At 47.6% G+C, this 24978-nt stretch overlaps 10 protein-coding genes across 10 annotated transcripts; 3 read left to right on the plus strand and 7 right to left on the minus strand.

The window, feature by feature from the left end:
- Positions 1-1206: 1206 nt before the first annotated feature.
- LY89DRAFT_688255 (putative copper-transporting ATPase 3) lies at positions 1207-5100 on the plus strand. The gene has a single exon (XM_018215669.1). It carries the CDS (start codon positions 1585-1587, stop codon positions 4981-4983), a length of 3399 nt encoding a protein of 1132 aa, XP_018066964.1. The 5' UTR covers positions 1207-1584; the 3' UTR covers positions 4984-5100.
- Positions 5101-5146: 46 nt separating this feature from the next.
- Positions 5147-6381, minus strand: LY89DRAFT_785927 (uncharacterized protein; the record flags this gene model as incomplete). The annotated part of the gene is made up of 3 exons (XM_018222936.1): positions 5743-6381; positions 5509-5660; positions 5147-5409 (listed from the first exon to the last, which is right to left on the minus strand). The coding sequence occupies exons 1-3, from the start codon at positions 5919-5921 to the stop codon at positions 5147-5149; spliced, it is 594 nt and encodes a 197-aa protein (XP_018066965.1). The 5' UTR covers positions 5922-6381.
- Positions 6382-6821: 440 nt separating this feature from the next.
- On the minus strand, positions 6822-7432 carry LY89DRAFT_210892 (uncharacterized protein). Its single transcript, XM_018205872.1, has 2 exons — positions 7048-7432; positions 6822-7000 (listed from the first exon to the last, which is right to left on the minus strand). The coding sequence occupies exons 1-2, from the start codon at positions 7311-7313 to the stop codon at positions 6949-6951; spliced, it is 318 nt and encodes a 105-aa protein (XP_018066966.1). The 5' UTR covers positions 7314-7432; the 3' UTR covers positions 6822-6948.
- Positions 7433-8469, minus strand: LY89DRAFT_210876 (uncharacterized protein). Its single transcript, XM_018205871.1, has 2 exons — positions 8124-8469; positions 7433-8069 (listed from the first exon to the last, which is right to left on the minus strand). Exons 1-2 carry the CDS (start codon positions 8368-8370, stop codon positions 7552-7554), a joined length of 765 nt encoding a protein of 254 aa, XP_018066967.1. The 5' UTR covers positions 8371-8469; the 3' UTR covers positions 7433-7551.
- A 2072-nt stretch (positions 8470-10541) lies between these two features.
- On the minus strand, positions 10542-11396 carry LY89DRAFT_722180 (uncharacterized protein; the record flags this gene model as incomplete). The annotated part of the gene is made up of 1 exon (XM_018218711.1): positions 10542-11396. One exon carries the CDS (start codon positions 11394-11396, stop codon positions 10593-10595), a length of 804 nt encoding a protein of 267 aa, XP_018066968.1. The 3' UTR covers positions 10542-10592.
- A 2759-nt stretch (positions 11397-14155) lies between these two features.
- LY89DRAFT_688259 (uncharacterized protein) lies at positions 14156-14527 on the minus strand (the record flags this gene model as incomplete). Its single annotated transcript, XM_018215670.1, has 2 exons — positions 14439-14527; positions 14156-14381 (listed from the first exon to the last, which is right to left on the minus strand). Coding segments are annotated over exons 1-2 (160 nt in total), but the record flags the coding sequence as incomplete, so codon positions are not given.
- Positions 14528-14643: 116 nt separating this feature from the next.
- On the minus strand, positions 14644-16742 carry LY89DRAFT_709724 (MFS general substrate transporter). Its single transcript, XM_018217779.1, has 5 exons — positions 16290-16742; positions 15345-16240; positions 15144-15289; positions 15000-15096; positions 14644-14945 (listed from the first exon to the last, which is right to left on the minus strand). Exons 1-5 carry the CDS (start codon positions 16381-16383, stop codon positions 14754-14756), a joined length of 1425 nt encoding a protein of 474 aa, XP_018066970.1. The 5' UTR covers positions 16384-16742; the 3' UTR covers positions 14644-14753.
- Positions 16693-18841, minus strand: LY89DRAFT_210920 (Nitrilotriacetate monooxygenase component A/pristinamycin IIA synthase subunit A). The gene is made up of 2 exons (XM_018205873.1): positions 16930-18841; positions 16693-16867 (listed from the first exon to the last, which is right to left on the minus strand). The coding sequence occupies exon 1, from the start codon at positions 18456-18458 to the stop codon at positions 16953-16955; it is 1506 nt and encodes a 501-aa protein (XP_018066971.1). The 5' UTR covers positions 18459-18841; the 3' UTR covers positions 16693-16867; positions 16930-16952.
- LY89DRAFT_785933 (FAD/NAD(P)-binding domain-containing protein) lies at positions 18797-21094 on the plus strand (the record flags this gene model as incomplete). The annotated part of the gene is made up of 2 exons (XM_018222937.1): positions 18797-19404; positions 19454-21094. Exons 1-2 carry the CDS (start codon positions 19225-19227, stop codon positions 21092-21094), a joined length of 1821 nt encoding a protein of 606 aa, XP_018066972.1. The 5' UTR covers positions 18797-19224.
- Positions 21095-21723: 629 nt separating this feature from the next.
- On the plus strand, positions 21724-24838 carry LY89DRAFT_688262 (DUF1929-domain-containing protein). The gene is made up of 7 exons (XM_018215671.1): positions 21724-21962; positions 22018-22222; positions 22274-22562; positions 22618-22772; positions 22822-23900; positions 23953-24025; positions 24079-24838. The coding sequence occupies exons 1-7, from the start codon at positions 21912-21914 to the stop codon at positions 24687-24689; spliced, it is 2463 nt and encodes an 820-aa protein (XP_018066973.1). The 5' UTR covers positions 21724-21911; the 3' UTR covers positions 24690-24838.
- The last annotated feature ends 140 nt before the right edge of the window (positions 24839-24978 follow it).

Genomic DNA, 24978 nt, shown 5'->3' on the forward strand with positions numbered 1-24978 from the left:
TGTACATTTCAGGTACGGTGGTACTTAGTACCTGACGCAATATGGAGTTAGATGAATCATTGAGGTGATCGGCCGATATGTGGGGAAATAAGGTTGAATTGTTTAGGCTATGTTCACCCTTTTCGATGGTATCGGTACCACGTGACTGTAAATGACCACTTGGTGCACTTCCGGGAATTCTTGTGACGGCCAGTTGGGTTCCCAGCTTGCAACAAAGTGCTGAGAGATATTCAGATGGTTTTCTTCGATCATACATACTATGGGAGGTCTTGATTCTTGTGTATTGTTGAGAAATGGAGATGAGAAAGCTTGGAAGGGCATCCATCTATCGAAGAATCTGTTCCTTGCTACCGAGGTCCCCAGAATATAACACACAACATAATACATAGCTGAGCGAAGTGACTATCGAGAGAACTTTCAAGAGGGAGGACAGCGTCATCTCTTAGGATCGAGAACTTCAGCGTTCGCAGGAACGAAGATTTATCACGTGCCAGTCAAATGACCTGCTTCAGGTTCTTCTCAGATGAAACGTTTCCCCAGACTTGCTTCGGACCGCCATAGAGTACTTCTCATGACTTTTCAAGTTAACAACAACTTTGATGTAAATGAAACAACACCCACATGTCCTTCAAACAAGCTTTGCCAAAGATGTTTGCATGTATCCGGTAATTAATTCAACGCAGGGCTAAAGTGTAGAATGTAGACATATCTACTAGGCTCGTCATCGATTCTGGAAGTATGAATGATCATCCCGCTCACAAATGAGAAGACACGGTATTTCCTGCCGAGTTTTGTCTATCGACACAGGCCGAAAGACGATAGCAAATAAGGTATAGCAATTGGAGAAACTGATGAACGTGATCAGACACGTGAGAGGTACATGATCTATGGAGTTTGTGGTCGACTGAATGCGATACTACTTCGTATGGGATCATCGTAGAATTGAAGCACAGAAAGAGAAAGAAAAGACGTGCTTGTACAGTATTTCGAAGATGATGAGCGGGAGGAATCGAAAGGTGCTAGCGTGATGGATGAGGCTTCAAGCTTAGAGCCTCATTCACAAGGCATCAATTATATCTCACAACGCCACAGCAATAAGCGAACAAAAGGGGCTTCGGCAACCACGAAGAATGTTCTCAAATTCTCTCAAGTCATCTCAACTTACATATAAGATCGTTCGTGCACCTTTTGAGTATCACAAACACATTGTCCAACTCATCCCATTTCCATTTTCTTCTTTATGACCCATCGGTCGAGTCACGTCCACGTGATACTGGCAGGGATATGGCTCTGCGCGGTTTGTGCGGATTTTGCGATTTTTTCGCGTTGAAACTTGATTGCCACCCAAATATCGACATCATGACCAACCAATACCGCAGATTGTCAAGACCCGCCTTGCAAATCATGTAGGCAAGTGAACTTTCATCTCTTCTGCGTATTTCTACTCTACTTCTCGCATCTTCTCCAGCTCTTTCCCTTTCATTCAAATATCGCGTTCGCGCTCCTACCTATTTTGCCACAACTTTGTCGCGATCAACACTTTTCACGGAAGCACGCTTCCTTCTTCTAAATAATTTCATCAATATGGCACAACCATCCAGCAGCAGGATGCGACCAAATTTGATCACAAGCTCATTCCTCATATCCAATCTCCATTGTCCATCGTGCGTCTCTCACATTCAGGATACTCTCTTTGCCTTGGATCCTCGGCCCAGTTCCGTGTCACCTTCGCTCGTAACGTCGTGGGTAACCGTCCGACATGACGAATCGCTGTCGTTGATAGATATCTGCGATGCGTTGGAGAATGCAGGGTTCGAGATCTCTGACGTGACATCCGAGAGCGCCGACGGCCACCATCCCGCCGGCACTTCGCATACAGCCTCAGATGGGGAAATTGGATATTTGGATCGTTTACTGCACACCTTTCGGTCCCAGAAAGAGTGCGCATCTGACGGCAAACTCTCCAACCGACACCTCCAGAATTGCGAGGTATGTCGTCTCGATGCACTAGGGAAGAAGAATGGCGATACAAAGACCCCACAATCTCCCTTGCCAGCAGCTGCGAACGGAAAGGCAGCCATGGCGTCCGAAGCCTTTGATGACGAGAAGGTCCTTCTTCCTTTTGTAACGGTCGACTCGGCAGACTCGGCGGAAACATGGAGAGCCTCTCTGGCCATCGGGGGGATGACATGTGCTGCATGTGCGGGGACGATTACAGAAGAAATGGAGAAGAAAGACTGGGTGAAGAAAGTCGTAGTCAATCTCATCTCGAACAGTGCAACAATCGACTTTATTGGCGGCGAGCACAAGGATAAGCTCGTGGAAAGCATTGAGGATATGGGATTTGATGCCACCATCGATACGATTGTGGATCTCAGTACACTTCAGAAAGTATCGTCTAGAAACGCAAATACACCACGGACAGTCAGTATACAGATCGATGGGATGTTCTGCGAGCATTGTCCTGGACGGGTAGTCGCAGCGGTGAAAGAGCTTGGCAATGGAGTTGAGATTGAGAAGTCTCCAGACCTCAAGGATCCGATTCTGAGAATTACCTACGTTCCTCAACTACCCAACTTCACCATCAGGACCATCATTTCTGGAATCGCCGCCGTCGACCCGTCTATGAGGCCATCGATATACCATCCGCCCACTTTGGAAGAGCGATCTCGAAAAATCCACAGGAAGGAACAGCTACGTATTCTGATCCGAGTGCTTCTCACATTCGTCATCGCCATACCCACTCTGATAATGGGCATCATCTACATGAGTCTGGTGTCTGACAATAATGCTGGCAAGAAATTCCTCATGGCACCATTACGCGCTGGCATCAGCAGAGCGCAATGGGCATTATTCGTTTTGGCAACACCAGTCTACTTTCTCTGCGCCGATGTCTTTCACGTCAGGGCACTGAAAGAGCTTGTCTACATGTGGAAGCCTGGAAGTACCACGCCCTTCCTCCAAAGATTCTACCGATTCGGAAGCATGAACATGCTGATGTCTCTTGGTACGACTATCGCCTATGTATCGTCTTTGGCCCAGTTGATTGCAGCTGGCGTTCATCCACCATCGATGCCAGATAACAGCTCGTTCTATTTCGACTCGGTTGTGTTTTTGACACTCTTCCTTCTTATTGGTCGCCTCATCGAATCATACAGCAAGTCAAAGACTGGAGATGCAGTCACCATGCTTGGGAAGCTGAGACCTACAGAAGCACTTCTTGTGGAGACTAGTTCAAAGATTGTTGAAGAGATTGTCAATGGTCCCCACGAAAGCCTCAAATCCGTCAATGTGGATCTCCTCGAGTATGGAGACATCGTCAAGATCTTGCACGGAGGTTCACCGCCTTGTGACGGAACTGTCATTCAAGGCGAGACAAAATTCGACGAGTCCAGTCTAACTGGAGAATCGAGGCTCATCAAGAAGACCATAGGTGATGAAGTCTACTCTGGCACCGTAAACAAGGACTCTGCTGTTTCCATCAAGATCACTGGTGTTGCAGGATCCTCAATGCTTGACCAGATCGTTAAGGCAGTCAGGGAAGGACAAACACATCGCGCACCCATGGAGCGTATCGCCGATACCTTGACGAGCTACTTTGTCCCAGTTGTCACTCTCATCGCTATCGGTACATGGATCTTCTGGCTTGCGATGGGTACTTCTGGAACATTGCCACGTGACTATCTAGACTCAGGTTCTGGAAGCTGGGTAGCGTGGTCATTGCAGTTCGCCATTGCAGTCTTCGTTGTCGCTTGTCCGTGTGGCCTTGCTTTGGCAGCTCCAACTGCACTATTTGTTGGTGGTGGCCTTGCTGCAAAGTACGGAATCTTGGTCAAGGGTGGTGGCGAAGCGTTCGAGAAAGCTAGCAAGCTTGATTGTGTCGTCTTTGATAAGACAGGAACTCTTACAGTTGGAGGCGAGCCTGTGGTGACCGATTTCGAAGTACTGTCCATGAATGAGAGCAATGACTTATCTTCTAAAACTGTTCTTGGAATGGTTACCTCAATTGAGGGAAACAGCAGTCATACAGTCGCCAAGGCTTTGGTTTCGTTCTGTTCGACCCAAGAGACGACTTCGATCAATGTTGTTAATGTTGGAGAGGTTGCAGGAAAGGGCATGAAGGGTCTGTTTCAAAGCTCCACAGATGCTCAACTTGAAATGATTATTGGCAATGAGTTACTCATATCAGACAACAAAGTCACAATTCCCGAATCGGCTCTGTCTTCACTCGACAAGTGGAAGTCCGAAGGACGTTCTGTTGCTCTGGCCGCCTCCAAAAATTCATCCAGCACCTACCAATTAGCAGCTATCTTCGCCATCTCCGATCCCATTCGTCCCGAAGCTCCACGCATCATCGCCGCTCTCCAAAAGCGGGGTACGGAAGTTTGGATGCTCTCTGGTGACAATCAAATCACCGCCAATGCCATTGGATCTCAAGTCGGGATTTCGTCCACAAACATCATTGCGGGTGTTCTTCCTAGTCAAAAAGCAGAGAAGATTCAATACCTGCAGAAATCCCTCAAAGCTCGCAACGGCTCAGGCAAGGAGTACACTGAGAAACGAGCGCTGGTCGCAATGGTTGGCGATGGAATCAATGACTCACCTGCTCTTACAACAGCGGATGTCGGTATTGCCATTGGCTCTGGCTCAGACATCGCAATATCGTCTGCAGAGTTCGTGCTTGTGTCGAGCAATCTGAACACATTACTCACATTGCTGGATCTCAGTAAGGTGGTGTTCAGGAGGATCAAGTTCAACTTCGGATGGGCATTGATTTACAATATGATCATGTTACCATTTGCTGCTGGAGTGTTGTATCCCGTTGTCAGTGGGGGAAAGCATGTTCGACTGGATCCTGTGTGGGCAAGTTTGAGTATGGCGTTGAGTAGTATTAGTGTTGTTTGCTCGAGTTTGGCTTTGAGGAGTAAGATTCCTGGCGTGGGATTTAAGGCTAAGAAATTTGAAGATGAGGCCGAAAGATAATATATAGTGAAGGCCGAGAAGGGGTTTAAGGCATGCATGGGGTTGAACGAGCATATTCAATAGATACCCGAGCTTTTTGCAGAACAGCTTTCTTGTGACTAGCACTTAATGTCATACCTACAAAACACACTATCCAGTCCCCTCATTCCATCCAACTCCTGTCTCATCCCCACAACCAACCACCCACCCAAATCCCACCCACGACAACCAAGCCCCATACCATCCATCCTCCACCCAACCTAGCAGCCGAAGACAACAAATGCTCCCCAGTAACATTATCATAAACACTCTGCAGCGCCCTCTCCTGCCGCGTCACAACCTCCTGCCACGCAACAGGGACCGAGGTGTACCAATCAGATCGCACGATCGCGTCCCAGTTGTATCCGTTTACCGCGAGCGAGAGTTGGATTGAGGTTGGTGCTGCTTCTGTTTTTGGTTTTGTTAGTCACTTTTATTTGAATTAAACTTAAGGTGAATAAATGGAGAAAGAAGAGGAAGGGGAAGGGGAAGGAGGGAAATAGGTACCGTAAACAACACTCTTCAATCCCGGATACAGCGGGCCGTTGGTCCAGGTTGCTGTTACGGACGAGAGGGCTGCTAGAGCGGCGGACTCGGCGCCGGAGTCGACGCGCAGGGTTGCGGGGGAGGTTGGGCCGAAGTGGGCTGTTGGTGGGGAGCTGGGGGGTTTTTTTTATTAGTTGAGTTTCGAGAGGTGAATGAGAAGAGGAGGAGGAGGAGAAGGAGGAGAGGAAGACGTACAAGGTTGAGTTTGAGTAGGGTGTGCAGTCTGCGTATGGCGTTGGGTCACATGTGCTGAGTGTCGGGGACGGTGGGGGCGCGATGAGTATACTTGGCGTGGATGTCGAGGTGAGGGTTGTTCGAGGATGGATAGAGGCGAGAGCCATGGTCGTGAGAGCAGCAAGTATCGGGGGCTTCATTTTTCCCTTTGGTTTCTGTATATCTTTAAAGACGAGATGGAGGATGAGTTTTGCGCTCAAGGCTGAAATTGAGCGGAGTTGCGATCCAAGCAAGTGATTATATTCACGCGACTGGTTGACTTCGTCCCACGATGCGAGATCCCTTTCGTGTGCAAGGGCTGACCACTGTATCGAGGGTTCATGCAGGGTCCCGAGCCGGTAGAGAGTTGGGATTGGGAGGTGACGGTGAGGTAGCGCAAGGTTTATGCGGGGGTCCGGCTGGTGATGGTGCAAAGCCCGTTGAGAGGAATTAGAAATTAAAAGTGATTTAGGAATTTGGGAGATTTGGATTGTGAGTTTGTGAAGAGGAAAATGTCGGAGATAGTTTTAAGTGTGGCGATATCGGACGATTTGGTGAAGTTGAGTTGAAGGAGATCTCGAACAGGCGGTAATTCAACTGCGTTTTGTCATACATTGGATGATGGCACTGCTTTTGTCCTACTTTGATCTGATAATTGCCAGGCTGCAGTCAAAATCTTTCAACGTATCTGCGCCATTGACGTAGTTACTAGTGGAATTTCAAGGTGAATCGATGTAGGATGAACTCTAAACATTCATTGCTATTAGGGCACCAATTACACCCACTCCCAGATATCACTTTCTTGTCCTCTCAATTCTGCAGCCCTGGAGCCAATGCCATACTGGTAAATGACCGTCAAGACCTCCAGAGATGAACCTACCAGAAGATTTTGATAAGGAGCTATTCCTCTCGGGATATGCTTGAATGCTTTCATGCAAGAGGTCAATGAGTTGAAGTTAAAGACTTAAGCGAAGGCTAATTCCTAACCCTAAGCTGAACATTCAACACCAATTCTTGTATGTCACGTTCCAGTGATCTGACACAAGGCTGCCTTCAGACTTTGAATCCTTGCAGACTGGCTTTGACTGCGTATCTCCCCTCAAGATCCATTCCAAGCATGCCGTCACAGATTTATCGAACTTCCCTCCATTCGTGGCAGAATATGTGTCCTGATGTCCGGTATCGAGATCAGCTTTGAAAGCAAGAAGTCCAGGATTTAGCAAGCATAATCCTGCTCAGACTATGGAATCAATTAGCAACACCCTTCATTCTGAGGTCAATTTTTACATTCGTATACCCCATATCCTTCGGCATACCAACAAACCAAGCAACAGGCACATTGATCTGCTGCAGCAAAAACCTCTTATTACCGAAATGTCGAACATGACGATATGCTTAACGTTCGGATTATGATACGCAACAGACATCGCTTCCAAACCACCACAGCTATGCCCCATCGTCAAGATCTGCTCCGTATCAACCTTCCCATACTTAGCAGCACCAGTAGTATTCGCGCAGACGAGGTTTCCCCGCAGCCGGAATATACGAGCCATCAAAGAAACCAGATCTCCGGGTCATCCGATCTACCCGGGAAGGCCTTGAGATCAAGCTTCAATATATGCATGCTTTAGCTTGTATTAGCTCGGAGATTGGGAATGATGGACGGCTCTTGCTTTTCCCTCGACAGACAAGTACTGTACAAGAAAGGAGAATTCGAACTCATGCGCAAAGACATTTTATACATTAGGTATTCATAAGCGAAGTAAAATGACAAAATGGTGATATGGACGTCTAAGCAAGCTCATTCCGCACCACATACTGCGGCGGCATAGGTGCAAGTTCTGACCTCACCACATTGTCCGGCGCTTCCTGAGGTATTGGGTATTTGTTTTCCGTCGCAGTAATCGTGGAATAATCCTGTTGTTGCTGCTGCTGTTGCTGAATTGATGGAGTCATAATCCTTTTCCGTCGTTCCCAAAATCCCCAGACTAATGCGAGTAAAAACAAGACGCCAAGCGATGCACCAACTCCTGCTCCTACTCCGTCGATGGCGACGGAGGATGTTCTCTTACTTGTACAATCATTCGTACTCGAGCTCGATGGCAAGGATGAGGAAGTCGATGTGGTAGGTGATGTCGTCGAAGAAGAAGTGCTGAGTGTTCCAGTGATATTGACCTCCTGCGGCCCACCAACAATTAAATCGAACCGCAGACTCGAGTTCGTACAATCCGCTGCCAAATCGCACACCCATTGTAACTTTCCCGTCGATGCATCACAAGGTTTCATGAATATCCAGCTATCCTGAGGTCCTGAAATTTCTCGTCAGCTTCCATCTATTCGCCCCTCCCCAAGAATGAACTTACCAGCATTCCTTCCAGTATCATCTGTACATAACGAAGGACATGCGCCATTGCTGAACGTCTTATCCGTACATCCCCCACGATACATCAATCCATTACCACTCAAGCAGAGATTATTCCCAACACAAGTTTCTCCCACGGCGCAGCAAGCACTCTGAGCGGCAGACGGATTGCAGGGTACGAATTCAGGCGAGCCGGAAGCTCCATTCGTTTGCCCATCTGGAAACCAGCACGAAGACGCGTTTGCCATATTATAAGGTTCAATAAAAAAATTTGGATCAAAAGAGTGACAGATGCGAAACCAAAGAAGATCAACATAACATGGGGAAGAGATGACAATATATAGGAACGGAAACGCCCCCAATGAGCGCAGCAAGATTAAGGACCAGCAGGGGCACGGATTGCGGCTCAGTATCAGGGTGGCGCGAACTAAATGTCTCAATTCGAGTTTAGTGCGAGATTTCGAACTCTAATTGCGGGCTGCTATACTCGATCAAGGAGATCTCCGTTTTTATATGCGAAAGCGAGGTAAGAAATGGAGATGGTTGAGTATGTGTAGCGAGAGGTGCGTTGATTCGCTCATTAATGCGAACTTTATGCACTCCGTGTACGATTTGAAGACAAGCAACTCCTTCTGGCTTGATACTTTCATACTTCCTCAGCACAGAGTACTGAGATCGGGAAGGCATGTGATAAATCTGGAGAAAGAAAGAGATAAGCCGTATTGCACTCGTAAATGTCACCTCTAATTTAGACAGTTATTTCAGTAATGCATCGCGGACAACATTCCTAATGCTACTAGCCATGAGTTCTGGCACAGCACAGGTTCTTTATTAGACTGGTCATATTCAGCATCAAGGGAAACTTGTCGTCCAGAACCACCATTCCATTATTATCGCCCGCCGTCCCTATCCTCTCAAGAGAGAATGCAGTCTGCTCGCTGACCCTTTCTTCTTAACCAAAGAAAAAGTCAACCAGCCTCAAATCCGCCTCCTCATTTTCGATGGTTTGCCGGACATGCTCATCAATTACATCAAGCATCTGCTGTCTAGCACGACAAATCTGGGTTGACAAACCCCGCGCGTCCTTCAAGCCTCTCTGACGTCTTCTTGCGCCCGTTCCATCCCTCAAGATCTCCGCATTGTATGTATGAAAGATGGCTTCAGCACGTGGCTGGGTCAGTTTACCGGTAGTGTCCCAGCCTGGTACCAGCTGATTGATTCTCCAGACGGCACAAAGCCCTGCGTTCTTTCGATTAGTAGTTGTATCCAGGGCTTGGATTTTCAGGGAAACTTACAAGCGAAATGATTCTTATACAGGGCCTTTGAGTTGTCGTTGACCTCGGTAATTTCTGACGGATCAGGCCAATTGCCAACACCAATTGGGATGACGAGGCAGAACGGACGAGCTGCGGAGGTGGTTGAGGAAGAAGCGGAGGTGGCAGCGGCTTGCGCAGGTTTTGCAATGAGATCAGACTTGGAAGACATTTTCGTATCCTTTGTTTGCTGAATGGTACAAGTGGACACGTTGGTGGATCAAAGCCCTAGAAGTCTCGCGGCGCTGGAGAAGGTGTTTGTTGGAGGGTACAACTAGACGCGCTGGTATTGGATCGTCGGGTAGCGGAATTGGATCGTGGCGACGAGGAGCAATTGCTGTGGCATAGAGACGGTATGTCAATGAAAAGTGAAGTTGTGGATGACAGGATTGCAAGAGGAGCAGATCTATGGTCTACGGGCCAAGATTGGTGAATTCTTAATGCGATCCGCGTGGTTGGTTGGAATTTTCGAGTGCCTTATAGACTTATAATGCCGTCGAGGCCATCGCTGAACAGTCGAGATGTGCTGGCAGGAAAGAACAATGGTACACAATCCCAAAACAGACTCAGCACAGGGGTAGGACCAAGGGGAGCAACTTGAAGCGTGGATTTATCTTGTTCTCAGTTTAAGCTCTCACAACAGCTCCTATGTGAGGTATCCAGTTCCAGACACTATGATCCAAATGCTTGAATTGTACTATGAATATTGCCCACACCCATATCCAGGCACACTATGATCCGAATGATCCAACTGCACCCGTCAATACTACCTAAGCTAATGCTCCAACAAGGACATATTCTTCTTCCCCAGGAATGTCCGGTCCCAGAATTCTCTGATATCAGCAACTAGTACTCTATTTACTTTATGACCGTTAATCGTGACGTTCTCTACATGTAGCAGCTGCATTAGATTCTGTTCATATACTGCTCGATTGCTCTAAAAGCTCACGACGTCTTGCGGGTTCATGGCATTAAGCCTTGACAAGTCTTGTGCTAAGGCTATCACTTCAGGTGCTATGTACCTACCAGTTTTAATCCTTTTAGAATCTCGTTCAAGTCAATCAAGAAACATGAAGGTTGATGCTTGATTTGGTAATAATACATAGCATGCAGATCACAACGCAACATGTGAAAGTAGACGGATGATGGTCGTCAATTCAAAAACTAGCACCACCATGTCCCTTGGCAAACCCCATCGCGAAATTACCCCTCGTTCGCTTCCTCCTCCTCCCTTCTTCAACTATCATACCAACACTGAGCACGACAGTCAACTCCCACTCGCGCCCAAAGCTTCTTCTGAATTGCATCTGTCCTCTCTCCGTTGCACTCCAACGCTCGAAGAATACAGCATGTACTTCTCCAGTCGTCGGATTAGTGAGCTTCCAATCAGGATTTGAGAAAGTTGTCGACGCCGCGGATTGTTGTTCCTGTTTTTGCCACCTATAGGTCGTTTGCAATGGCATTTTTGGTGCTGAAGTTTGATAATGGGATTGCGTAAGCCATAGAGCTGCGACTTGGTATGTGTCTTTTCCGATCTTCTCCATCACAGTCCGAGACTCAGCATTCAGTTGTTGAATCTCTCCCGTAACTTTCCCCTTTCCTTCTGTTCCCATATGTTGATAAGTCTCCGAGGGTATGACGAGTTCCCATCGCTCTGGTCTAGACCCTGGCGTATGAGCTGGTTCGCAATTCGCAAGGGTGGCCTTCTCTGGTGAGCGGAGGAGGAGTCTGACGGGTGAAGGATAGCTGTCAGGGACTTCAATGGTGAACAAAGGGGGCTCATTCGCGTAAGAGTGGAAGGCTACATCGCGGCCGTGAGAAGTGAACGCTTTGAATGAGAGCGTATTTGGTAAGGAGAGTGTCAACTCGCTGAGGGGCTTGTAGCTCGTGGTTGGGGGTGTGATTGTCGTCATATTAAAAAGTCGCGAAAGTTTTAACGATTTGTCCTCATCAAAGCCCATTATTTCGGAGGAAGTCGAAGGTATATGAGTGGCTAGATCCTTGGCAGTGGCTGTTCGGGAGCTACGCGATCGTTGGCACAGCCCCTTTCTAGCTCGGTTAAATCATGTGCGCATCAGAGTTGACGGCCAGGCAGACTAGCCACTCAGCAATAATGCCTCATCTAGCCTATTCGATCCGTTCTTAGAAATGATTCTCCGCCGGCACTGTGCATTTTGACGTACAGAGGATCTAACACAAACCTCTGTCGTTGTAGCCAAATCCCCTCACACAAAGCACATTGCGTTTGAATTTCTCAGGTATCCAATTTTTCTTTGCCTGCAAAGAGACGCGTTTTAAGCTTTGTTCAAATATTAGTTTACAATTTATAATATTTACTTAGACATTTCTCTTCCATGTCCTGCCCCCTACATTTTTGACTTGTAGTTCAGGTCACGTGTGCTGCCATTTGCTCAAAGCTTGCTGGCAGACCTAGCTCTGAAGAATTAAGTGTGCGATCATAAGCCGCGCCTAAAAAAAAGACAACGACCATCTGTTAAGGAGATATTTACTGACCTCCTCTTCCCCCACACGATCAAGTATAAGAGGAAGAAGGCTAGTGAGGGGAAGAAAAACAGGAAGGGGAAGAAAGGCAAGAAGGTGAGGCGTCAAAAAGGTCAAAAAGTAAGAGATGAAGAGGTGCGTGACAAAGGAGAGGATACATTCGAGTATTGGATACGGTTAGGGAAGCCACTATGGAGAATGTTTGAGCACTACGGTCTCACCATCCTATTCGTACTACCTGAGGAGGTGACAGAAACGAGGTAGGTTTTGGCTTCTTTGGTACGGATATAATTCGTTACTTTGGTTCGCTAATGATTAGTCTTTGTGCACTTTCATTCCGAAAGGGTCAGGATTAAGATGTCGTTGACTATATCGACTTATGTTATCCAGGGTTGAAAGAGTAGATTAGTAATCTATCCTTCCCTTTCTAGGTATAGTTGCATCTGAGCTCTTATCAAAACGGCTAGTGATCGAGACAATCTCGTATCACGAATTGTTAGATCATCCCTTCGAGGAGCTATTTCAGTTTAATGATTATCGCGACTCATCTCGGCGACCTCAGGAGCACGCTAATGAATAGTCATTCTATGCCCCAAGACACTATAGAGTTAGTCTAAATTACCCGTTTAGAATGTATTTCTGGAGGCTTTTAGTCGCGATCCCTCAGCGTTGATACTGAGGACGGAAATCTATCTAATCCTACTACAAACTGCAACGAGTTCGCATAGCTATCGGCATTTTAATCCAATCGTTACCAAGCGCTTGACCAGGAGTTCAGCAGTTATATGGAAGATTTCTCTTCTTTTCATTAGTCTGCACAACTGCAGCTAGATCATAGTGGAGGATTTCTCAACCCCCAAGACTATTATTGTCAGGACATTGATTGGCGTGCACAACAGCCGTCTGCTTACGAGGGAGTATTCCTGAACCCCCAAGGTAGTGCCTTGCAGCGATCAGGTCCAAGTGATGTAGCATTCTCTGACTTGGATTCGATTATCAACTATTTTCCCCAAAATACACCTAGCGTTGTATCTCTATCCCCAAGTTAGTCTCGAGGTCTAGATTTACTTGCGCAACTTGTCGATGTGCCGCGGGCCTCAACGGCTACTGAGCCCGATATAAATTCCTGAGCTTTTGTTGATACTTGGCAAAATGAAGGAATAACCGACTGTATGATGGCATGGACTGCTTATGGTCAAGGCGCTGGAACAGTTAATCCCAGAGATCTTTTCTAAGCATTCGTTTAGCATTTAGCACCAACCTTTGGGCTCAATGCAGCAGTGAGATTGTGACCGTCATTTGCAGGAGCGATTTGCTTGGATTTTGAGCCTTTTGCTTCTTGGGACGAGGATTGGACAAGGAAGGTCGTCACAAGACCATGCATTCAGCTCGGCACACCACCACTTATTCGGGATTGCCTATGCATACGTCCTTCTAATCCTTCTTCAGCTCCTCTACTAAAACTTCGTATCGCTGCCTTCTACGAATAATAATCAAGAGGTTTACACTACTGAAACTATACCGGGTTTCACATTCAACATCCTTTACTGATCACGAAGGCTTTAGAGCGAAGGGTACATACTAGACAGACTATAGCCATTAGTTATAGCCATTAGTTTAATCCAAGAAAGGTGACGAAGTATCTAGATCGGAAAGATAGATCGCTCGAGCCAAGCTCTATTATATCCTTGTTTGATAACCTAAATAGGCTTAAGTTTGTACAACTATGCTGTACAAGACGGGTGCTAATATATATGTCTTAGGAGATACTCAAAGGGGAGCGTTATTCCACGGCGAGGTAGGATGTGAGGGAGTGTTCGTGGCAGAGATCGATACTTCTAGTTTTATCCCATACTGCTTTTGCATCGAATTTTTGGAAGGACCTGTTGAATTTAAAGGTTGGCGACATACTTCGACAAAGACAATACTGTTCCGTTTGGTGGAGCTAAGAAACAAATTTTATCTTGATTTTTGATAGTCAAGTCAGACTGCCGCCTTCACTCTCACGCAAGGAATAGCAGACTAACCTTGATCAATGTGCTCTCCTTGCCTGCCATCATCCTTATAAGCTACATAGTCTAATATGCCCCACCACCTATAATCCCGCGCAAAGCGCAACCTTTTCTTAGCTTATACTCTTAATATATAGGGTCAAGGGCATGCAATGCAGCAACGGTAGCCTACGCGGGCTAGTTCTCAGCGTATAGTTCGAACAAAAGGAGCGAGCCGTAGTAAGGTTTTAAGGCTCGAAAAGTTCATCCTGCGAAAGGACTAATCTTTTGAGATAGTGCGAATGCATTGGCATATCGTTCTTATAGACATTAAATGAGGTTTCGGGTGCTTCTTTTTACGCTCTTTGCGGCTATGTTCTTGTTTAAGAATGCGACGTACAGTCCTCCTAGGCACCTGTGTCTCTTGGACGATCTCGCGCTGAGATTTTCCTTATCGTTGTAAGCTGCGGATAATTGCGCGCGCAAGGGTAGGCCATTCTCCCTTATCTTTCTCGAAGAGTGAGCTGAGTATTACAGGTATTTCCATGTTAAATTGCAGAAGAATTGAATAAGTAGTTGTTGAGTTATTAAAGTTTTAAAAAGGAGGTGCTGAAAAGAGGACGCGTACCGCGTCTCGCTTAAGTGGGCCGTGTGTCGTGGCCTCAGCTCTTACTCTGACAAATTGACAAGGGCACATAACTCTAAATTTTGCTTTATCGTCTCCTTTCTGCATGTTTCAAGACCATCAGATTAAACCTACACCTTCTATCAATGGTCTCAGACGGGCCTCTACGACCGTCCACCGTACGTTGACCAGAGCCAAAATCAATTTTTGTCATCATCCCTCCTCGCCTCTGCCCTCCCAGCCAGGCTCTCTCTTTCCAATTTCCTATCTCCCAACGTAACGCCAATCTCTTTGACCACAAGCCACCCTGGTAGCAGTGCCAAAGCCCACAACCCGAAATTAAGATATACTCCACCAACATCCGCAATGATCGGAATGCTGTTGAGGCCGTACTTCACGTCATCAGGATCAGCTTCAATCGTGAAAATATCAGAAAATTGACTTACACTGACAGCCTGAACGGCAGATTCCGTACCGCGCAGTAACCCCGCAATTCGAATCACCTCCGCATCAGTTCTTGCGAGTTCTCCAACGACGAAATATCTATCTGGCTTAGCGAGTGGAAGGCGAGGCAGAGCGAGACAACTTACAAATACATATAGTTTAATTGAAAACCTGCGACCCAGAGCAAGAATAGTGCGAAGCCTTTGCCGAATCCAGCATCCACCCAATCATAAGTCGGCTTCGTCTTTCTGAAATCAGTGACCAAGACAGTGGCCCAAATCCACCAGATGCCCTGACGAAAACTTGAGTCATTATCTCTTCTTCCGCCCTCCTAGGAAACGACTCACCTGCAATCCCAAAATCACAAAAAATGCCCCCCTCGCTCTTGTCTTCAACGAAACCCTCTTCCCATCCAACCAAGCCCCCAAAAGATTCCCTACAATAATAGCCACAATCCCACTCAAAAAGCTCCCCAACGCCCTCGCTCTAACAGAAAACCACAAACTCTCAAACGTAAACATGACTGCCTCTGTATAAACTCCCTGGGCAATCAACGGCACAATAAGCAAGAAATTCTTACTAAAGAACAACTTCAGATTCGCCTTAAGTTCTGCGCCCGCACTCCCCGTAATAGCGAGTTTGACAGGAACTCCATCCGTCCTCTGCACCTTCTCCGGCTTATTGAGCAGTAAACCCACAAACGGTCCCAAGGCCTGCAGTGCAATGAAAGCCAGATACACATCATAGCTAACTTTCCCCGCGTTATTGTTTCTGGCATTCAGTCCCAAATTAATAGCACCACCCAACACCTGTCCTCCAACCCTGAAACTTAGCCAAAACCCCAAGAACCTGCCCTGATTCTGCGGTTCCGGGTACGAGAGAGCAATAGCAGCTTCCGCCATCCAAAAGACACCTGCGCTAATCCCGCAAAGCGCCGCACCAAAGAGGACAAACCACTCCGTGCCGAAGCGGTTATTGGTGTACAGACCAGCGGCGTAGGGAGCGTATCCCATGGTGCCGAAAATGAGGGCGTATTTGATGCCAATTCGTTTCACGAGGATGGGTGAGAAGTAGCAGGAGACGACCATGAGGCAGAAGGTTAGTGCGTTGGCGCCGTTGACGAGGTAGGGTTTTTCTTCGCCGCCAGCTCCGAGGCTGTTCATAGCTCCCCAGATTCCGGGAGCGAGGAAGTTGCAGAGGCCGAGGATGAGGGCGTTGTAGAAGGTGCTGCGGTGCCATTTTGCTGGGTGCTGTGTTTAGTGGATATTCAAGAGAGGAATAGGGAGGCTTACGTTTGAGGATTGGTTGGTGAGCGGTGGGCTGGGCTTCATTGTCTGAAGATTGAGATGTATCTATGGCAGCTGACTTTTGCTCTGGTTCAGCCATTGCTGCTTAATTGCTCAAGTCTGATTCAGTGAACTTGTAGGTTGATGCGAGAGAAGAAGAATAAAAGAGACAAGATCTGGAACATCGTTACACAGGAAATGGTGGAGACTTATGTACAAAACCCTTTGGCACCCTAAGTTTATTCATTGGTTCCGCCTATCAATCTTTTGCTGTTCAAGAAAGTATAAAGCGTGCGATCCATATCGAGTTGTTGTGACTAGTTGATGGCGTGCGAGCACGCTCAAATCCCCTTGTAATCACGACCTGCAGCGGACCCACTTAGAGCTTGTCAATTTATCAACGGCTTCGGAAGGGGACATTTCCCACGTGATAAATTGACGAGCATTGAGTACAGAAGACTATCAATAGTGGATAGGAGGGCGATCAGAAAGGCCAGAACAGTTGAGAAGCACAGATTGTGGATCACGTGGATCGACATTGGGAGATTCGAGCATTAGAGGGTCATGGCTTAAGCTCAAGAAGTCTGAGATACAGCCTGTCAATCATCCAAAATCAAGCAAATGAACTCTTTTGGGTACTTTTTACCTCCTCTGTCGAGGCTAGCAACACTACTCAAGCCGTCTCTTCTTGGACTTGCCGTTGGTATCATGGCCATTGGCACCGTCAGAGCCATTGACTTTGGCTTCCACTCGTGCATATGCAGGTACATCTTCGCCAGCCTTCCAGAAGTACTTAGCTCCAGGATGTGTTTCATCTAGCCTCGACCTTCCTTTGGCACCAAGATAATTCTCTCTGAGTGTCCCACCAGGAACAGCGTAGTCCTCATGAAAGAGGCCTCTCCGTCTCAACTCCGGAATCAAGAATTCTATGATATCATCAAATGTCTCGGGTATACTCGCGTAGCTGAGATTAAACCCATCGACGTCTGCAACTTCCATCCATCTTTCCAATTCATCAGCACACGTTTTTGCACTGCCAATGATCTTTGCGCCATTGCCCCCAATGATGAGATGTTCTGCAATGGTCTTCTTGTTCCACTTGGTTCCTTGAGGCGATGAAGATGCCCAATGGTTGACCATGCTTCTAACAGCAGGCGGAGCAGTATCCAGAAAGCGGAAATCCTCATCATCTCCATATCTCCCGAGGTCATATCCCGACCAGCCACCAAACAATGCCAAAGCACCTTCTCGATCACCATAGCTAGCCAGAAGCTCATACTTCTCTTTTGCCTTCTCGTCTGTTTCACCAACGACTACCAGCAGGCCAGCAACGATCTTTATGCTTTGAGGATCTCGTCCAAACTCCTTTGCTTGTGCGCGTATTGAGTCGACTGATGGTCTGACCAATTCTGCTGTATGACCATTCAAGAAGATAGCTTCAGCATGGGTAGCAGCAAACTTCCTCCCAGCACTCGATGTTCCAGCTTGGAACAGAAATGGAGTTCTCTGTCTCGAAGGCTCGCAGATATGTGGTCCAGGCACATTGAAATGTTCTCCCTTGTGATTGATCTGCCTCACTCCTCTCGAATCTGCGTATGAATCCTTCGGCGCGTTGGTGACCGCATCGTCTCTCCAAGAACCTTCCCATAATTTGTATGTGACGTCTAGATATTCGTGGGCGATTTCGTATCGTTTGTCGTGCTCGATCTGAGTATCGAGCCCAAAATTTCGTGCCGCCGAATCGAGGTAGGAGGTGACGATGTTCCATGCCACTCGACCATTGCTCAGATGATCGACCGTCGAAAACTTCCTCGCCATTGCGTATGGAGATTCGTAGGTGGTCGAAGCCGTGACACCAAATCCAATGCTCTCTGTCACGGCAGCCATTGCCGGAACGCTGTAAAGAGGATCGTTGATTGGGAACTGAGATGCTGCCGGAATCGTAGCATCGAGGTTCGCAGGTCCGTTATAGACGTCGTAGCCTCCTAAAACATCTGCGAAGAACATGGCATGAAATTTCGCCTTCTCCAGCTTCTGTGCCAGAGACATCCAATGCTTCACATCGTTATAGCTTCGACCTTTATCGTTCGGGTATTTGAAAAGACCTGGATTCAGATGTCCTGGTGCTTGCATAACAAACGCATTGAGGATGAATTGTTTCTTTTCGGGAGCCATGATAGCTATTCGTGAGGTCGTCGAGGAGAGTCTTGAAGCTATTTTGCCAGTGAAGCAATTCGAACACAAAGAAATCAACTTACCTGGCCCAGTATCTGCACGATGCGCCGCGCTCCGCAGCCAACCTCGATGATATGCATGATGGATGTACCTCCGTATACTGCTGCAGTGCTGTTCACATGTAATTGAAGGTTGTCGGACGGTGATTGAACGTTGATGGCGTTTGCTACCCCAGCAAATTCGCAAAAAGCACCACTGAGGGGCCGCTTCAGGCTAGCGACGGAGCTTAAATCGACCTTCACTGCAAACTCCTCCACTATCCATCTTCAAGAATGGGGGTGATGCTGCGACGGACAAGTGTAGTCGTATGGTATCATGCAGTGCGAAGATCTGAAGTCCAGATTCGCAATTGAGAGTTCCGATGCCATCATTGCTGTCAACGTTGAAGAGCTTGCCTGAGTGGTTCGTTGGGAGATATGGTCCACAGACAACTTTCAAGCACGTTTCTCGTGTCTTGAATCATCCCACTGTCTGTTCGTATTGTGATAGCTAAGTACTTTTTTCATTGGGTGTACGTCCTCGAGGCTCTGTCCACATTCACGGTATATTTGCGTCGGAGTACGAAGTGAAGTAGGGTTCGTGCAAGACATTTCGTCGCTATCAAGCCTTTATCGACAGCTCCTGCAAGCATACAGAGAATATTTCTCCTTCTTCTTATTTTGCATCACTGCATTCCACTGCCTAAGATTTGCCAAAAAATAGAGATATGGCGCCGTCTCTGGAGGACTTGGACGCAACAGCCTCCGATGTACGGGTAGATGGAAAGCAGGGCGCTTCGGATTCTGTTCACTTATCGCAAAAAACACTCCCTACTTCAGCTCCAGAAGTACCCAGAGCTCTCTTCCAGTTTGAAGACCATCCAATTGATTCGAAGAAACGTATTCGGGTAAGCTGCTGCTTTCACGTTCTCACCCGCGCATCACTGACTTCTACAGGTCGCAGTGATCGGAGCAGGCATTGCAGGAGTTACGGCTGGGGTTCTGTTACCGATCAAAGTCCCAGGAATCGACCTGCAGATCTTCGAAAAGAATACCGAAGTGGGCGGAACTTGGTTCGAGAACGTCTATCCTGGAGTGAGATGTGACATACCTGCGAACGTCTATCAATCAACATTCGAACCTAACACACAATGGACTGAAGAATATGCACAGGGTGCAGAGATCCTCGAGTACTGGAAGAAGGTCGCGCGAAAATACAACGTGTACAAATACCTGAGGTTCGGGCAAAATGTTCTCAAAGCATCATGGGACGAGTCAAAGGCGCAATGGCTGCTGGACATCAAGAATTTGGAATCGGAAGAGTCGCGCAACGAATCTTTCGATGTCATCATCAGTGCTATCGGACGATTCAATGCTTGGAAGCTCCCTGACTATCCAGGAATCTCTGAATACAAAGGACATCTTCGCCATTCTTCAGCATGGGACAAGAGCCTTGATCCGAAAGACAAAGTGGTGGCAGTCATCGGAAATGGGGCAAGCGGCCTACAAGTTGTGCCAAACATCCAAAAAGTAGTCAAACAGCTAGACCACTACGCTAGGAGCAAAGCTTGGATCGCAGGCAGCTTTGGTGGCGAGGGTCCAGGCAGAAGGCTCGAGCCCAACTATTACCCAGAGGAGCAGTTGAAATCATTCGAAGACCCCGAAACATATCTTCGCTTCCGAAAAGAACTCGAGGGGAAACTCTACCAGAACTTTGGGAATGTCTTCAAAGGCACGGGAAAAATTGATTCTTTGAGGGAAGAATTCAAGGAGTTGATGAGCTCACGACTAGTCAAGAAGCCAGAACTACTTGACTCGATCATCCCAGATTTTTCTCCTAATTGTCGACGCCTAACCCCAGGTCCTGGTTACCTCGAAGCATTGACGGAAGACAACGTCCACTTTATCACAACGCCCATCAGCCACTTCACTGAATTTGGAATCGTGACGACAGATGGAATTGAGCGAAAAGTCGATGCAGTGATCTGTGCGACAGGTGCCAATATCGATATGCGCCCACCATTTCCCATCATAGCAAACGGAAAGGACCTACGTGACGCATGGACACCCTCCCCGATCACATATCTCGGTCTCGCCTCGCCTGACTTCCCCAATCTATTGATTCTTCAAGGACCCAACAGCGTGGGTCCAGGCGGGACGGTCCCTAATCAGATGGAAACGCAAGTTACATACATGTCGAAACTGCTCCGCAAGGTGGCGTCACAAGGAATTAAATCCTTCGTGCCGTCGCAAGCAGCCACAGATGATTTCATAGCTTACTGCGACTCCTTTTTCCCTCGCACCGTCTTCAGCGAGAACTGTAGCAGTTGGGCAAATGGTGGAAAACCCGGCGGGAGAATCCACGGTCATTGGCCAGGAAGTGCGACTCATGCGAATCTCGTAAGAAGAGATCCACGATGGGAAGACTGGGAATGGACGTACAAGAACGAGAGCGGGAACCGTTTCGCGTGGCTTGGAAACGGGTGGACGCAAAAAGAAAAAGATGGGGAAGGGGATCTGACACCGTATCTGAAGTTGCCAAGAGATATCGACTTGCGAAGTTATCACGAGGAATGGTTTGAGGGTGTCTCGTCGTGAAGTTAAGCTTGATTTGAGTAGGCCAAGGATTCGATATATGCACTGACTAATGCAAGAGAGCATTCCAGGTGTGTTCAAGCAACCAATCCAGTCTGCGGATCAAGGCTTCTCCGAAATCTCACACCGACAGACAAATCATCATCAGAGCGCAAGCCGCAAACTGAAGCGGCAGATGCGCCTCATCGTGTGAAGTGCGGGGAGATCTCAATTTGACATGTGCATATCGAGCAAAGATCGGCTCAAACTCAATCCTTAACTTACTTAAACTCTAGTTTTGACGTCTGGCTCCCGTTGCGGTACGAAAGCCAAGATGCACTAATGCAGATCTGCTCGTGACCATGTTGAGGCTGACAGCGTGGGACGAATCAGCTGCAATATATCGGCAAAACTCTATCTCTCCTTCAGTATGGAATGCACTAAAACCTCACTCCAAGTCATAGCTTATTCTATCGACATAACTCAAGGCTACATGAGCACCCATTCTTTTCCCAGCCTCGCCCTTCGGAATATATCACTCGAGTCATTTATCTGCTAACCGAGGATTTCTAAGTGAATACGAGGAAGGTTGGCGGTAAGCTCTTGGCATGCATATTGACCCTCCCTGACGGTAGCCGACCCTCGAGTGAGATGGGATGACATTGAGGACCCTGAATAAGCTGTTCCTGGGCGATACTTTTTGATCCCTCCCTTCTTTTTCTCAAACTCATAATATTCTTCAAGAACAAACAGTCGTTATCCATTCCTCTGTCGTTTCAAATACTCCTGATTTTATTTTGCCCTCTCATAACCTTTAACTCTCGTTTGCAAGATTATAGCCATGGGTCTAAAGCTCGAGGCTGCGCTCAAAGCATTGGCGGTTGCATCATGGGTGAGTGCTCATATTTGAGAGGTTTTATTTTATCTTTTCACTCACAATTTGACAGTTCACAACGTCATACGCCGGGATCATTGAACGCAGACAAACCCCGGTCTCAACAGGGTCCTGGACATTCTATGGCTGTCAAACAGAAGCTACCAATGCCAGAGCTCTTGGCTCGAAATCCACGGCATATGATACAATGACAGTAGAATCGTGTGCCTCCGACTGTGCTGGCTATACCTACTTCGGCGTAGAGTACGGACGAGAATGTTCGAAAACTCTGTCCGTCTCTTCAAATTCATGCTAATAAAAACCAACAGGCTATTGTGGAAATAGCTTTGCCGCCGGCTCAACAGCTGCTCCCTCGTCGGATTGCAGTTTCGCTTGCGCAGGTAATTCGGCCGAGAGATGCGGTGCCGGGAATCGGCTGTCCGTTTACAAATTGGGCGCTGCTTCAGGTACAACGAGCAAGCCAGGTACAACAACGAGTAAGCCTGGGTCAACGACCTCGACCAAAGTTGCAACAACAACTACCACTGCCCAACCAGCGGGGCCTGGTCCTCAGAAAACGGGCTTACCGGCTGGTTGGGTATATTCTGGTTGCTTGCAGTGAGTGTCCCTCGTGACTTTTGTTTCCTACATGGAACTAATCATGTTGTACCAGGGACAACATTGTTTCGAAGGAGGACGCGAATGTGCAAATTCCTGTCTTCCCCTACAAAGTTTGGGATACGCAGACCAATGAAGCAGTGTCTTGCATTCAACGCTGTCAACAGTTTGGTTTTAATGCTGCAGGACTAGAATATGCTTCTCAATGCTGTTAGTATCTCACATGACTTGAGCCCGATTTGACACTGACATCGCCTAGTCTGTGGAGATGTCCAAAACATCAATGTAGCGTCTGCTCCTGGCACTTCGACAGACCCCAGCAAGCCGCAACAGTATACTTACAGCGCAAAGCCAGCTTCATACGATGACTCGCAATGTAACGCCGCCTGTACGGGCAACAGTAACTACTATTGCGGTTCAGGCAATCGTCTCACGTGGTACACCTACACGACATCTCCGGTGAAATGGAGTTTCCCCACTGGCAATTCCGCGGGAACATATTCCCTCCTCATCGGTGGCGTTGTCGTGCCCCTCATTACTTCTCAAGCCATCACCGGCAAGGTGACCTTCGTCGAGAAGTCAGGCACAGGAGAACCCAATGGGACTGGCGCTTATGAGCTCGATTTGACTCAGATCTCTAACTTCAATAATGCTTGGAGAACCATGGCAGGATTGAAAACCGATGTTTTCTGTGCCGCTGGACTTACACTTCCTGATAAGGCCGGTCGACAAATCACTGTCGGTGGGTGGTCTGGAGAGAGCAACTACGGAATCAGACTGTACTGGCCAGATGGCTCAGCTGGTGTGAAAGGACAAAACCAATGGACCGAAGACCCCAACAACTTGCAGCTCTTGGTCCCAAGATGGTACCCCTCGGCTATGATCATGGCCAACGGTTCTATTCTGGTCGTCGGTGGTGAAGTCGGACAGAATGCAGCAGAGCAACCTAATCTTGAAATCCTCCCCAGAACAGGTGGTGGTACCGTGAACCTCGATTTCCTCCAACGCACTGCTCCTTTCAATCTATACCCCTTTATCATGGTTGTGCCCACTGGGATCTTCATCCTGTACTACAACGAAGCTAGAATTCTGGATGAGAAGACCTTTGCTACGATTAAGACTCTGCCGAATATGCCCGGAGCTGTCAATGATCCTACTGGAGGAAGGACATACCAGTTGCAAGGTTCTATGATTGCGTTACCGCAATATGCGCCTTTCACCGATCCGTTGAGTATCATGGCTTGTGGGGGCTCGACTCAGAATGGCGGGTATTCGATTGATAATTGTGTGTCGACAACGCCGGAGGCTGCGAATCCTGCTTGGACTATTGAGAGAATGGTGAGTTCTAATCTATTGATTCTTGAAGGATATGACAATAACATGTGTATAGCCCTCACGAAGAGTTATGCCTTGTATGGCTGGTCTCCCAGACGGCACTTATCTCATTGCAAATGGTGGTCAACGTGAGGCCAACCCCACTCCCAAGTCTCTCAACAAATATGCTGATTCTTTCCAGATGGCGTAGCAGGATTCGGTCTAGGAGGCTCTCCCAATTACAATGCCATAATCTATGACCCCACGAAGCCCGTCAACCAACGCATGTCCGTAATGGCCAATACAACCGTAGCTCGCCTCTACCACAGCGAAGCGATCGTTCTCCTTGACGGCCGCGTGATGATTTCTGGCTCCGACCCTACAGGTGATTACACCAACCCGGCCGGTTCCTTCCCAGAAGAGTATCGGGTAGAAGTTTTCACACCACCTTACCTCCTCTCCGGCCTCGCTCGCCCAACCTTCACAATAACCAACAAGGACTGGAAATACGGCTCCGCCGTGACCTTCACTAGTTCCGTCTCCGGAATAAAAGTAAGTCTGCTAGGCAGCGTGAGTTCGACGCATGGAAATAGCATGGGGCAGAGAACGCTGTTTCCAGCTGTCACGTGTACGGGGACGAGTTGCACTGTTACGGCTCCGCCGAATGCGCATGTTTGTCCGCCAGGGTGGTATATGATGTTTGTTCTTAATGGCCCTACACCTTCGGTTGGGCAGTATGTGAGGATTGGTGGTGATCCTGCTAGTCTTGGAAATTGGCCGAATTTATCTGGGTTCTCGCTTCCTGGTGTTTGAAGGGTGGTGATGAATACTAATGAGATGACTGGAAAAGACAAGTTTCCTGAGCGGAGCATATTGAGGATTCTGGAGAGCGTTGTGGTAATGAATGCCACGGTTGCACTTTGAGCTGAAAATAATTAATGTCTATTATATTTGTTATTCAAGTTTATCCATAGTTATGTGACGTCTGACCAGCAGCATCCTCTTTGCAGGAACCTTTACTTGCGTAACATTGCTCTAAAATCTATCAAAAACAGGACTGACTCCTTATTCTAAGTCCAGTAGCTATGGCTCATCACCAAGA

The sequence above is a fragment of the Mollisia scopiformis genome (genome assembly GCF_001500285.1).
Source record: "Mollisia scopiformis unplaced genomic scaffold LY89scaffold_21, whole genome shotgun sequence".
Lineage (NCBI taxonomy): Eukaryota > Fungi > Ascomycota > Leotiomycetes > Helotiales > Mollisiaceae > Mollisia > Mollisia scopiformis.

Excerpts from the sequence above, each read along its gene's own strand:
- LY89DRAFT_210892 (XM_018205872.1), bottom strand. The coding sequence starts at position 7,313 with ATGGCTCGTATATTCCGGCTGCGGGGAAACCTCGTCTGCGCGAATACT. Across the intron at positions 7,001-7,047 it reads AGGATATGGGGTATACGAAT|TCTGAGCAGGATTATGCTTG; the intron begins GTAAAAATTGAC and ends TTGATTCCATAG.
- LY89DRAFT_688262 (XM_018215671.1), top strand. The coding sequence starts at position 21,912 with ATGGGTCTAAAGCTCGAGGCTGCGCTCAAAGCATTGGCGGTTGCATCA. Across the intron at positions 21,963-22,017 it reads CATTGGCGGTTGCATCATGG|TTCACAACGTCATACGCCGG; the intron begins GTGAGTGCTCAT and ends ACAATTTGACAG. Across the intron at positions 22,773-22,821 it reads AGAATATGCTTCTCAATGCT|TCTGTGGAGATGTCCAAAAC; the intron begins GTTAGTATCTCA and ends GACATCGCCTAG.
- LY89DRAFT_688255 (XM_018215669.1), top strand. The coding sequence starts at position 1,585 with ATGGCACAACCATCCAGCAGCAGGATGCGACCAAATTTGATCACAAGC.
- LY89DRAFT_210920 (XM_018205873.1), bottom strand. The coding sequence starts at position 18,458 with ATGGCTCCCGAAAAGAAACAATTCATCCTCAATGCGTTTGTTATGCAA.
- LY89DRAFT_210876 (XM_018205871.1), bottom strand. The coding sequence starts at position 8,370 with ATGGCAAACGCGTCTTCGTGCTGGTTTCCAGATGGGCAAACGAATGGA. Across the intron at positions 8,070-8,123 it reads TGATACTGGAAGGAATGCTG|GACCTCAGGATAGCTGGATA; the intron begins GTAAGTTCATTC and ends GAGAAATTTCAG.
- LY89DRAFT_709724 (XM_018217779.1), bottom strand. The coding sequence starts at position 16,383 with ATGGCTGAACCAGAGCAAAAGTCAGCTGCCATAGATACATCTCAATCT. Across the intron at positions 15,097-15,143 it reads CAATTAAACTATATGTATTT|ATATTTCGTCGTTGGAGAAC; the intron begins GTAAGTTGTCTC and ends TAAGCCAGATAG. Across the intron at positions 14,946-14,999 it reads CTGCCGTTCAGGCTGTCAGT|TACGGCCTCAACAGCATTCC; the intron begins GTAAGTCAATTT and ends GATGACGTGAAG.